The following is a 12,300-nucleotide window of genomic DNA, read 5'->3' on the forward strand; positions in this document are numbered from 1 at the left end:
TATCTGCCCACTAATTGGCCCCTAAAACCTGTTATTCAAGAAATTTAAGAAATGAATGTCACGTACGCGTCACGACCGCCGCCATTAAGCGCTACCATACTCTAGTTTAAACTAACTTTTTGCTAGTCCCGACCACATATAGTAGGTTTTCTAGTAGTTATACTAGAAATTCCTACCAAAGTTCGTCCTACCCTTCACTCAATATACCCTGGAGCACGCCAGTACCTACCGGGGGGGGGGGGGGGAGGTCACTACTCGAGTCAGAATGAAGCAGGGTAGGTGAGGATGGCGAATGGAGTGAAACATCCTGCAGGGGAAGACGTAGCGGGCTGTTTTGGGACAATTCTATTGATTTGTTTCGACAAGTAGAGTCTTGCATATTGACAAGGACTGTTGGTCCAGTAGGTACAATGGCAGATAACAGAAATATTTCAGAACTGTCGTTATATTTTTTCTGCAGCATGAACACAGCAGAAAGTGAACATCGTGCAAACTTTGCGTGGGAGGGTGTTGAATGCTTGTTTGCATATACTGGGACCCAACCCATGACGTGCCGCACCTGTTGCTCAGTTTTACGTAATCCTGAGCCAACGGTGCAAAGTCACGCATCTAACAAAATCAACATTTTACTGAACTTATATAATGATCTATGACCATGTTCCACGTACTTCTTAAAATATAGCGGTCGTGCGGTTCCTTCAAAGTCGGATGAATAATGAAAGCTGTATTGATTGAGCAAACAAGCGCAACAACCAACAGCTAAATAGGCCATGGTCTCGCGACATCGATTTCTCCCACATGTCACATTAGCACAGCTCCGATCCCTTAGAAAGCGGCGCTGCTGGCGTGCAAGGTGCTGTCCATTCCACAACGGCGGATGGGGCTGAGTGAAGGTATAAATGTACTCAGCACTTTGTCGCGCGGATTGTCACCAAATTCTGTCCATCAGGCCGTGATCGGGTAGGGAAAATGGCGGTTGTGTACAAAGTATACATTCTTTAAAGCATGAACATATCGACTTTACACGCACACAGGCAATAAATATTCCAGATAAGTTTCTCAATTGCAGCTGAAATTAATCTAGGTCGTCATATTGACAGCTGATTTTTTAAATCGCGGCCCAGAGATCTAAAGGATCCAATGAAACTGTTTGTGTGGAATAATTATAGGCAATAATACGCTTGACAGGTTGGCATGCCTCCAGGATTTGTAAAATGTAACGCCGAGCGCTGCATCCTCGAACAAAATGTTTACCGATGCGAGACATTTAGCTCAGTAACAGCGCCTTTATAACCCATAGTTAGTTTTGATAACTGCCCGTCCTTGGGATGACCCTACACTGCAGAGGCATTGAAGCTTGAAGCCAATGGTAGCCCTCTCCCAAGGAACCAGCTACTCAAGTATGTGCTCATGCTTCACTGTGACACAACCTATTAATCGTCAAGCAACTGTCGTTGTTTACCCTCTAATCACCCATCAATGGACACAATCTAGGTGCTATCAGTCTGGCCTTGTTTACCGGGATAAGGCAACAACCATGGCATCAACACCTGTCCGTCGCATCCTAACGTTTATCGCCCGCTGTGTGGGAGGTTGGCAGAACTGCGCTCACGAGAAGTGTACTGTCTTGCCGTGTATTGGCAGAACACACAAAGTCAAGACAGTTATTAGTAAAACGACATAACGCACAACAGCACCGCAGCCGAGCGTCCACCACGAGCTCCGCACCAAGACTGCCCTCGTCCCTGACCCCGGCCGCTCGGCCCTCCAAGGTCACCCGCCAGGCGGCAGCACTGACGGGTGACATAAGGCCACTAAATACTACATTTCCTCCTCCCCTACAACAAAAATAGTGACTTCATTTCACAGCTCATATTCGCCCGTGCCAGTTAAGTGCAAAGTAACTGAACTTCTAAGTACAGCAGACGCAAAAGCAGAACCACATCCGAGACCTCAGGCGATTATTACAGTACGACAACCGGTTAAGTATTGAATCCATAGTACACTGGAGCGCGAACAGCTCTTCCCGATCTCGTTGTCACTCCTGTGCCCGTCTCCGGCAGCCTTGGTCGGACGACACCAGACTCCTCCTCCGCCGTGCTCGTCTGCCCTTGCTGAAGGTCGGTTCGCGTCCGTCGCCCTCCAGTCCCTGTCGCCGTCCCAGTGTCAGGCTGCGTCGACGAGCGGCCGCTGGTCGTTTCGTCCGCCTCCAGGGGCGCCGGCGGCACGTCCAGCTGCTGCCCGTCCAGCCGGAGGTGACTGTCAGTTGTCTCTGGTTCCGGTATCGCCTCCAGCCTGTCCTGCTCCTGCTGCTCCAGCCGGTCGCGGCCGCCAGACGACTCCAGCTCCGCGTCAGTCGGTCCCGTCCGGTCAGCTGCACCGTCCGGCTGCACCGGCTCGTCTCTCCGGCCGTCGACCTCTGCTGGGCAGCTACCGGCGCTCCGCGTCAGGCGGTCAGCGTGGACGCGGGTGCCGTCATCCAGCAGATAGCTCGCTGGCCCCCGCTGCTGCACGATCCTTTTCGTCGCCGAAAACCGGAGCTGCCCCTTCCGCGCCTGCGGAGGAAGCCGGCGACGGACCTGGTCTCCCACAGAGAAGCTGGGCGTCTTGACTCCGTGGGAGCGGTCGAAGTACGTCTTCTGATAGGTTTGTTTCCGCTTCACGTGCTCATGCAGGTCACCAGGTCTCGCTGGATGACGTCCGCCGACGTCCAGTGCCGCGCTGAGTTTGCCCCTCATTGGTCGTCCGTGAAGCAGCTCAGCCGGGCTCCTTCCAGTGGTCGCCTGCACCGTACTCCGGTACGAGAACAGGAACATCTGCAGATATTGAGACCGGTCAGCCTTTTCCAGGTCAGCTATCTGAAGTGCCGCTTTCACTGTTTTGTTGGCTCGCTCTACTTGACCTGATGACTGTGGGTGGTAGGGAGACACTTTGATATGGGCAACACCCACATTCCGCAAGTAACAAGCGAATCGTTCCGACGTAAATGCAGACCCACAGTCAGATACAATCTCTCTCGGGTACCCTTCCCGGCACGCCAACTTTTCCATAAACTGTATCACCACCTCTGACGTTGGGTGCTCGCAAAATCCCACCTCGATCCATTTCGAATAGTAGTCGATAGCGACGACGGCAAACCTCTGGCCGGGTCGACCTCCACTCATTGGCCCGATGAAGTCGATTCCCAGTTTAGACCATGGCTCACATGGGAGTTGAACGGGCTGCATGGGCGCGTGTCGCGGCGACGCCGTCTTGTCTGCGAGAGAGCAGATCTGACAGCCCTTTACCTGCTCCTCCACAGCCTGGTCCATGCCTGGCCACCAGTACAGGTCTCGCAGTCTTTGCTTTGTTCGGACGATGCCTTGGTGTCCTTCGTGTGCCAGCTCAACCAGCCTCGTCCGGAGCGCCGCAGGTACCAGGACTCGACCGCCACGCAGAATGACGTCATCTTCTACCGCCAGCTCGTCTCTGCAACGGAAGAAGGGCTGCAGTTCGGGCACGCACTCACCATAGCGTCTGGGCCACTGGCGCGGTATCTGCTGCCTCAGCTTACTGAGAACCGGGTCCGACTGTGACGCCGCCCTCAGCTCCGCGCCGGTCACCGCGGCCCGCTCCTCCGTCAGGGCCGCAATCACCAGCTGTTCGTCGTCTGACGCCTCCTGGACTGATGATGGAAGTCGAGACAGCCCATCTGCCGGGTTGATGCGCCCCTTGACGTGCTCCACTGTGAAAGAATATTCCATTAACCGACACGCCCAGCGAGATATGCGCATTCCTGCCCTGCCGATCCCACGTGATGTCATCAGGGTAGTCAGTGCCTGGTGATCGGTCCTCAAGACAAAGTCCCTGCCCCACAGATATCTGTGCCACTTCTCGATGGCCCAGACACTGGCCAACGCTTCTCGTTCCGTGACACTATAGTTGCGTTGCGCTGTCGACAGCGTGCTGGATGCGAACGCAACCACTCTCTCACCCTCGGGGTGCATCTGCGTGAGCACCGCCCCGATGCCCACGTCACTGGCGTCTGTCGTCACCACTGTGGAGAGGGTCGGGTCATACATGGCCAGGGCAGAGCTGCTCAGAATCGCTGCTCTGACGTCCTCGAACGCTTCGTTCATCTTCGACGTCCACGCGAACGGCGGAGCGTTCTTCCTCAGGGGCTGCCGCAGCTCCTCCACCCTGGTACTGTACCTGGGAATGAACCGGCCGTAGAACCCAAACAATCCCAGGACTGCCTGCAGCTCCTTGACTGTACCTGGCGGCTTCATGTCTCTCAGGCCCTGCACACGGTCGGGGTTCACGGAGACACCCTCCCGGGACACTGAGAACCCCAGGAAGTCGATACGGCTCACCCCGAAGTGACACTTGTCCTTGTTCAAGGTCACATTGTACTCGCCGAGTCGTGCCATGACGTCACTCAGACGGCGGTCGTGCTCCTCCTTGGTCCGTCCCGACACGATGACGTCATCGAGGTAAACCTGAGCACCAGGTAACCCTCGCAGAATGGTCTCCATCATCTTCTGGAAGCAGCTGGGAAGTGATCGGAGACCAAAACAACACCTCAGATAGCGGAACACTCCCTCATGCGTTACAAACGCCGTCAACTGTCTGGACTCCTCATGAAGCAGCAGCTGGTGATAAGCAGCCTTCATATCGAGAGTCGAGAACACTTCAGCGCCAACCAAGTTGTCCAACATCTCCTGCATGTCAGGTAACGGGTAGCCACTGGTGCACACCGCCTTATTTACCACGCGCAAATCGACACATAGTCTCAGCTGACCTGATCGACGCCGTGATACGACGATCGGAGAGATCCATGGCGACCCGTCAACCCTCTCGATGATCTGCTGCTTCTCGAGGTCTTGGAGGTGCTGCTTCACTTCCTCACGAATAGAGAACGGCAGCGGCCGGAGCTTCTGTTGAACGGGCACAGCACCGTCCCGTAGCTGTACTCTGTGGACAAAACCACGGATAGGTGGCAGCACACTCATAGCCTCATGACTCATAGGTGGCAGCACCACTGCGTTTGTCACTAACCTCTGTGTAGCGCTGTCCTGATCGTTGCCGGCCTCCACGTCACTGGATCGTCCCGGCTGTCGATCGACCTCATACACTGTGGAGCCGTGCCAGGTGGAGATGCAGAGACTCTTCTGGAGGTCCCTGCCGAGCAGTGGCGTGCCGCCGTCCACCACGTACAGGCGGCCCTGGCAGCTCCGCCCGTCCTCCGTCTCCACCGATGCTGTGATGACGCCCGTCACCACCAGCTGGCTGCCGCCGTACGCCCGGAGGTTCACTGTCGTGGGTAGCAGCGGCCTGTGGCTCAGCGCGGTCTCGTACAGCTGGCGAGGGATGATGGACACCGCCGCACCCGTGTCGACCAGCATCGTCACCCAGTTGCCGTCCAGCCGGACGTTAAACTGCAGAGCAGAGTCGTTTTGATTGACTGCCAGAACTTCCACTACGTCTGGCTCCACGGCTCTCACCTCCTTAGCAGGTTTCTGAGGGCACCGTACAGCGAAATGTCCAACAGTCCCACACCGTCGACACTTTTGGCCCTTGGCTGGACACCAGTCATCAGTAGACACGTGACCCCGGCGACCACAAGCATAGCAGAACTTGCCTTTTGTTTTGTCGACCGGCGGTCGTTGTGCTGGTGTCTTATCTCGCGCCGTGTAGGCCACCTCCAGCGGCTCGGTTGCCGCCGCCGCCCGGCTCGGCTGCCCGCCGTCATCTCCCCCGAACAGCCGCCGGCGCTCCACCGCCCGGTCGTCGGCCATGGCGATTGACTCCAGACGCTGCAGGGTCAGATGGTCCTCAGCGCACAGACGATTACGGAGATGGTCAGACGTGCATCCCTCGACAAACTGATCTCGAATCATCTCGTCTTCCAAGGCTCCAAATGCACAATATCTACTCTGCTCTCTTAACCCGCGCCCTGCTGGGGGGGGGTGTTTGAACACCCCCCCCTGTGGTTTTTCGCAAATATCTCAAAAACGGCGGCGCGGAGCGCCGCCGTTTTTGGTATACCTTATCATACATCAATTCTACACATGTTGTAAAAATTTCAGACCAAGGTCATTCAAGGTCAGGTCACCAGGTCACTTGAAGTGACCTCACCTCATAAAAAGTTTCAATGTCTGTCATAGCTACACCAATTGACCGATTGCTTTGAAACTTTCAGCGATTGCTAAGAGCAATAGCATGTACAAAATGTATATCTCAGAATTTTGATATCGATGACCTAAGGTCAGGTCAATTTTGCGACCTCCCCATTATAAGTCAATGGGAGAAAATTCAAATGCGCCTCTTTTGGACGAAAGACATTATAAACACTCCCAAACACTGAATTACAAGTGGTTTAGACACACTGAACATGAAAATGGTGTCCGTGACCCCTGTTTATGCCCTGAGGTCATCTAAGGTCACGAATAGTATCTAACAGTTTTTCGCAAATAACTTTTGATAGAGGCATGCTAGAGCGATGAAAACGCCTTAGATGTGTTCAGCTCGACGATACGGATCGACTGATATGCAACACGACCCTTTCCGGTCAGGTCATGACCTTGACCTGAGGTCAAATTTTCAAGTTGACCTTTCAAGGTCAAGTTATAGTTCATTCGATGCGTCTTGACGAGAGGAACACGATGCCGGTAAAAGTAAGCTCGTACAAGGCTTGAGTCAAAAGTTATTGCAGAAAAACTGTTTCCGAAAAAATCGGCTATTTTTGCAGTTTTTGCCCCCTGCAGGCAAAACCGTTGACGTTAGGTCAAATCTGAGAGAATTACTCAGAAAGGGCGTTAATAGGGCTATCGAATGCGCTTTTCCGCGCCGCTGTAGCTCTATTGGTTCCCGAGTTATACGTTGGCTTCTTGGAAATTGTCGACATTCGACCTTGAAATCGGCGAAATTTTGCCTTCAATGACCTCTGGTGACCTGACCTTTGACCTGACCAAAAAATTGACCGAAGTGATTTCCTCATTATTTTTGACGCTCTTTCGAACGCCGCCTTCCGCGTGTCGCTACGTGGCCCAGGAGCCGAGTTAGAAGGGGGGGTGTTCAAACACCCCCCCCCCAGCAGGGCGTGGAAATCCAGGACCCCCAGCCGGGCGCGGGTTAATGTAGTTATGAACGAGGCAGTAGACTCCCCAGTCTTCTGCCGAAGCCTACGGAACTTTACTCTTTCTGACATGATATCCCGCGGCTTATCAAACAAATGCTGAAGGAGTGACAAACACTGTGCCATTCCCCCGTCTTCCGACTTCACCTGTACCCGGGAGTCCGTTCCCGAGTCAGTTCCTGTGCGGGTGTCACCTGACAGCGGCGCGTCCTGAGGCTCCGCCGCTGGCTCCGCCGCTGGCACCGCCGCAGGCACCGCTGCCGCCTCCGCCACCCGGTAGCGCCGCCGACCCTCCTGCCCGAGGCAGTGCAGCAGAAGCGCGCGCTGTCTGGCCTCATCCCACTGAGACCAGCCGATGGTCGTGGCGTACAGCTCAAAATCCGCATACCAAGCACTCCAAGGAACACTTCCAGCCGCGGCCGTGTCCATGAAGGGTCCCGGCGGACGAATCCCGTCCATGGTCGCCTCCGCTTGAGCGCACTCACTCGTCGCCAAAATGTACTGTCTTGCCGTGTATTGGCAGAACACACAAAGTCAAGACAGTTATTAGTAAAACGACATAACGCACAACAGCACCGCAGCCGAGCGTCCACCACGAGCTCCGCACCAAGACTGCCCTCGTCCCTGACCCCGGCCGCTCGGCCCTCCAAGGTCACCCGCCAGGCGGCAGCACTGACGGGTGACATAAGGCCACTAAATACTACAAGAAGGATGACTCTTACTTCCCAACGGAGTCGATCTGACAAGGCTTTACTTATTGCAGCCGAAATCTGCCTTTTATACCGATTTCAGCACACACGAAATCAGTGCACACGACTCCCGATCTCAATACCGCGCCTATAGCCTGGCAGGTAGGCTGTGCCGCATAGCTGCGCTGTACTGCGGTACAGCCTACCACTTCAGTGAAACTGCGGCTCGCCAGGACTGAAATCAACCACTCCGCACCATTCTGTTCGCCGCAATAGCAACAATACAGGCTACGCAGAACCGCTGTGCTGGAGCGGCAGTCCTTCCGGTGCCGTCTGTGTTTTGGTTCCGGTGCGCCGGCCTCACCGTATGGTTCGTTTCCGTCTATCGGATAGCGAGGGAGCCCCACACAGCGCGAGGAACCGGTGCGGCGGCTGCGTGAGATACGACGCAATCACACGACATACTGGGGCGCGGCTCGGCGGCAAGCTACCGTGAAAACATCCGACATAGGCAATATCAGCAACGCCACAACCCCGGAAAATAATGTAAATAGGGGGAATAGCTAATGTAGCCCAACGGAAACTTGCACCCAGTTGTAATGCAGCGATGGTTCTTGATGCTGACTTTACGTTAACCCGCGCCCTGCTGGGGGGGGGGGGGTGTTTGAACACCCCCCTTGTGGTTTTTCGCGAATATCTCAAAAACGGCGGCGCTCCGCGCCGCCGTTTTTGGTACACCTTATCATACATCAATTCTACACATGTTGTGAAAATTTCAGACCAAGGTCATTCAAGGTCAGGTCACCAGGTCACAAAGTTTCCATGTCTGTCATAGCTACACCGAGTGACCGATCGCTTTGAAACTTTCAGCGATTGCTAAGAGCAATAGCATGTACAAAATGTATATCTCAGAATTTTGATATCGATGACCTAAGGTCAGGTCAATTTTGCGACCTCCCCATTATAAGTCAATGGGAGAAAATTGAAATGCGCCTCTTTTGGACGAAAGACATTATAAACACTCCCGAACACCGAATTACAAGTGGTTTAGACACACTGAACATGAAAATGGTGTCTGTGACCCCTGTTTATGCCCTGAGGTCATCTTAGGTCACGAATGGTAGCTAACAGTTTTTCTCAAATAACTTTTGATAGAGGCATGCTAGAGCGATGAAAACGCCTTAGATGTGTTCAGCTCGACGATACGGATCGACTGATATGCAACATGACCCTTTCCGGTCAGGTCATGACCTTGACCTGAGGTCAAATTTTCAAGTTGACCTTTCAAGGTCAAGTTATAGTTCATTCGATGCGTCTTGACGAGAGCAACACGATGCCGGTAAAAGTAAGCTCGTACAAGGCTTGGGTCAAAAGTTATTGCAGAAAAACTATTTCCGAAAAAATCGACTATTTTTGCAGTTTTTGCCCCCTGCAGGCAAAAAGGTTGACGTTAGGTCAAATCTGAGAGAAATACTCAGAAAGGGCGTTAATAGGGCTATCGAATGCGCTTTTCCGCGGCGCTGTAGCTCTATTGGTTGCCGAGTTATGCGTTGGCTTCTTGGAAGTTTTCGACATTCGACCCGGAAATCGGCGAAATTTTGCCTTCAATGACCTCTGGTGACCTGACCTTTGACCTGACCAAAAAATTGACCGAAGTAATTTCCTCATTATTTTTGACGCTCTTTCGAACGCCGCCTTCCGCGTATCGCTACGTGGCCCAGGAGCCGAGTTAGAAGGGGGGGGTGTTCAAACACCCCCCCCCCCCGCAGGGCGTGGAAATCCAGGACCCCCAGCCGGGCGCGGGTTAAAAGTAGGGCAAGGTGCAGTAAGTTATTTTAGTGAAGAATCTGCTCGGAATGTATAAATGCGGTATGGAAAAGAAGTGAAGCAAAGAAGACTAGCAAAACATCCGGTGGTCGTCATCTGCCTCTCAAAGGCATGTCTTTGATATTGATCAGTGATCAATTGACAAAGTGATAGCAATGACTCGTAAGATTCATGACCCTTGACTGCGACCCCTGTCAACGATATTTCCCCATGCAGGGCACTCACAAACGCCGGGTTGCCGGAGAGGCTGATGGAGCGGATGCTGGAAGCGATGGTGACGAGCTCTGTGATCCTGGACAGGTCGCAGATGTGGTTGTCCGACAGGTCCAGCACTCGCAGCGAGGGCAGGTTGCTGCTCAGAAGGGCGCCCAGCTCCGGCAGGTGGTCTGCCAAATGCAGCAATAGACATATAAATGTCACGAGTGAAGTGGCTTACTATGCTGTGTATTTAGAGGTGCGAGATCGAGTTACAGTATCACTTATTTTTTAATGAAATATGTCATTAAGCACACCCCACATGCCTTGTTCAAAAGCACAGCGCCATTGTTGTCCGTCTTTGATAACTTTCAATAGTTCATTCAAGAACATCACAATTTAAGCCAAACCCCATCGTTCCGGCTTTTGACTATAAGGTCATGCATGGTTAGTTGTCATTTGTATGCACGCCCCAACAGTTTGTCTCATTTCATGACATGCTCCAGTAACGGGCACCGCTAAGCCAACGAATATCCGCCGCATCATGTCATCGATCCGCCGTGACACGACAACGAATGTGGGAACCTGGCCGTCTGTCAGCTGGACACTGCCGACATTCAACCTCTGTCAGTCGGACCCTACCGACCCTCGCCCTCTGTCAGGTAAAGCCTGCCTTAGAGAGCTGCATCCGCTGTCAGTGCTGTATCCTGCCACCCCTCACCGTCTGTCAGCTGTGTCCTGCCGAGTCCCAGGTACTCGAGCGGAGGACAGCGGGTCAGCAGGGCTGTCAGACCGGCGGCCAGTCGGTTCCCGTACAGCTGCAGTGACCTCAGTGACCTCGGCAGGTCGTGACCCTGGACCTCGGTGAGGTCGTTGCAGGCCAGGGAGCAGCTGCTGAGGTGGCTCAGTGCACACATCTGCTCGCCGAGCGAGGAGATCTGTAACGTAGTGGAGACACTGATGTTGCACCTAGCAGTTACCGACAGCAGACACTTTGAGGGAACCGGAACAACGGAACAATAAATCATGTGAGCTAGGAAAAAACGAGAAAATTATCAACAGCTGTTTGTTCCGTGGCCCTGGCTATCGTCCCCTTACTCTGTAAGCAGGGCGCTTTGCACACCAATATGCTTGCAAATTAGCGTTTAATAATTACCATATAAGCAGCACGCCTTGAAAGATTGTCTGTGGGATTACCCCAAACTATTGGAGTACGGAGCTATTCTTGAGCATAGTTTCGTGACTTTCCCTGGGAAGGTGACGTCAATTCCCGACCTTTGGTAGCGCCCACAATGATGTACCCGCCGACTTATTATGACAAAAGTTTGAGACAAGAGTTGACTGCCCTCCGACTGCTAGCAACTGGGAAATGCACTGCACAGCATCCATATAGCTCATATTGAAGTTGGAGATGCTAGCTATTTATGTGAAATGTATCAATTCATTGTTTTCCCCCAGTCGTGTATTTTCACTTTTCAGGCGTATTTTGTGCAATTTTACCTGAGTCTGCTTGAAAATTGCACTGAAATGAACAGAGTTTCTAAAGCCTTTGGCTCAAATATCTGTTTATTTGCTAACATTCATGAATTAACCACGCCGAATCATGAAACCGGTTTTAATTGGCAAAGAGGGTTCATGGCTCTCATGCAGTGAAGGCTATATCCAATCAGTTTTTATTTAATACGATGCAGCTGGTCGCGGACGACCGGTGAGCCTCTCCGGTCAATATCAGTCACTGTCCGACCATCCCCGCCCTGAGAGCCTCCGCGCCGGGTCAGTGGCATCCCCCCCCCCCCGCCGCGTGAGCTGCGAAAGCTCTCACAGCTCTGCGGTAGGTGTCTCGGGCGCCGGCCGAAACGCGGCCTCACTAATGCGCCAATCCGAACGAGGCGCCTCCCTTTATTAGATTGCCCGCAGAGCAATCAGGTTTGTGAGAAAAAAGCTTGCAGATTGTCTGCATTCCGCGAAGTGCCCAAACATGCTAGTAAAAGAAGACACTGAGTGATTAAGAAGCCTCTGGTAATTCGGTCAGCGCGATACGCTGACCGAATTGCTGCGCCACACAAGATAACGCGATTGCTCTCATAAGTAAGCGTTTACGATTTTTATGGTAAACTCTAATTGGACGTTAGGTACATGAAAAGGCCGTTAGATGTACAGTCTGTCTTGAAAGTACCGCAGCATGGTCTGCGGCAGCCCGGCGAACTAAAGGTCGGGAGCTCGGTGGTTTGAGAGCCCCAGAGCACGTGACGGCAGTGAGCCAGGAGAGAGTGACCGGGCAGGTGGCGTGGGGTGCCGCTCTCCCTTACTCTTTCCACCCCGCTGAGGCGCCTGTCGCCCGGGGGCACGGGCCGTCCGCGAGCACGAGTGGAGAACTTGACCGGCCCGCGAGTTACCTAAGTGTGGAACTACCCAGCGCCGAGCCGGCCGGATGACGTCACACCACGGCCAGTGCCGGCGCGGCGGCAGACT

General features: G+C 53.4%; 2 protein-coding genes across 3 annotated transcripts in view; both read right to left on the reverse strand.

The window, feature by feature from the left end:
• Positions 1–12,300, reverse strand: part of LOC122379139 — a 45,243-nt gene that overhangs the window by 18,254 nt on the left and 14,689 nt on the right. Inside the window, exons 3-4 of the mRNA XM_043361085.1 lie at positions 10,550–10,766; positions 9,859–10,019 (exon numbers count right to left, since the gene is read on the reverse strand). Of these exons, the coding sequence (XP_043217020.1) occupies positions 9,859–10,019; positions 10,550–10,766 (378 nt within the window). The remainder of the gene's footprint in view (positions 1–9,858; positions 10,020–10,549; positions 10,767–12,300) is intronic.
• On the reverse strand, positions 1,641–7,814 carry LOC122379140. 2 transcript variants are annotated; one of them, XM_043361086.1, is made up of 3 exons: positions 7,131–7,814; positions 5,038–5,958; positions 1,641–2,816 (listed from the first exon to the last, which is right to left on the reverse strand). In XM_043361086.1, exons 1-3 carry the CDS (start codon positions 7,574–7,576, stop codon positions 2,735–2,737), a joined length of 1,449 nt encoding a protein of 482 aa, XP_043217021.1. In that variant the 5' UTR covers positions 7,577–7,814; the 3' UTR covers positions 1,641–2,734. The 2 variants fall into 2 exon arrangements, with proteins under 2 accessions (XP_043217021.1, XP_043217022.1); XM_043361087.1 differs by lacking the exon at positions 7,131–7,814 and having other exon boundaries at positions 5,038–5,134.

This window comes from Amphibalanus amphitrite, unplaced genomic scaffold (genome assembly GCF_019059575.1).
Source record: "Amphibalanus amphitrite isolate SeventyFive unplaced genomic scaffold, NRLGWU_Aamphi_draft 000072F_arrow, whole genome shotgun sequence".
In the NCBI taxonomy this organism is placed as follows: Eukaryota; Metazoa; Arthropoda; class Thecostraca; order Balanomorpha; family Balanidae; genus Amphibalanus; species Amphibalanus amphitrite.

Bases quoted from the DNA above. Each gene is read 5' to 3' on its own strand.
- LOC122379140 (XM_043361086.1), bottom strand. From the start codon at position 7,576: ATGGACGGGATTCGTCCGCCGGGACCCTTCATGGACACGGCCGCGGCT. The intron at 5,959-7,130 runs GTTCATAACTAC...ACAGGGGGGGGT, and splicing joins ACTGGGGAGTCTACTGCCTC to GTTCAAACACCCCCCCCCAG. The intron at 2,817-5,037 runs GTTAGTGACAAA...CAATATCTGCAG, and splicing joins CAGGACAGCGCTACACAGAG to ATGTTCCTGTTCTCGTACCG.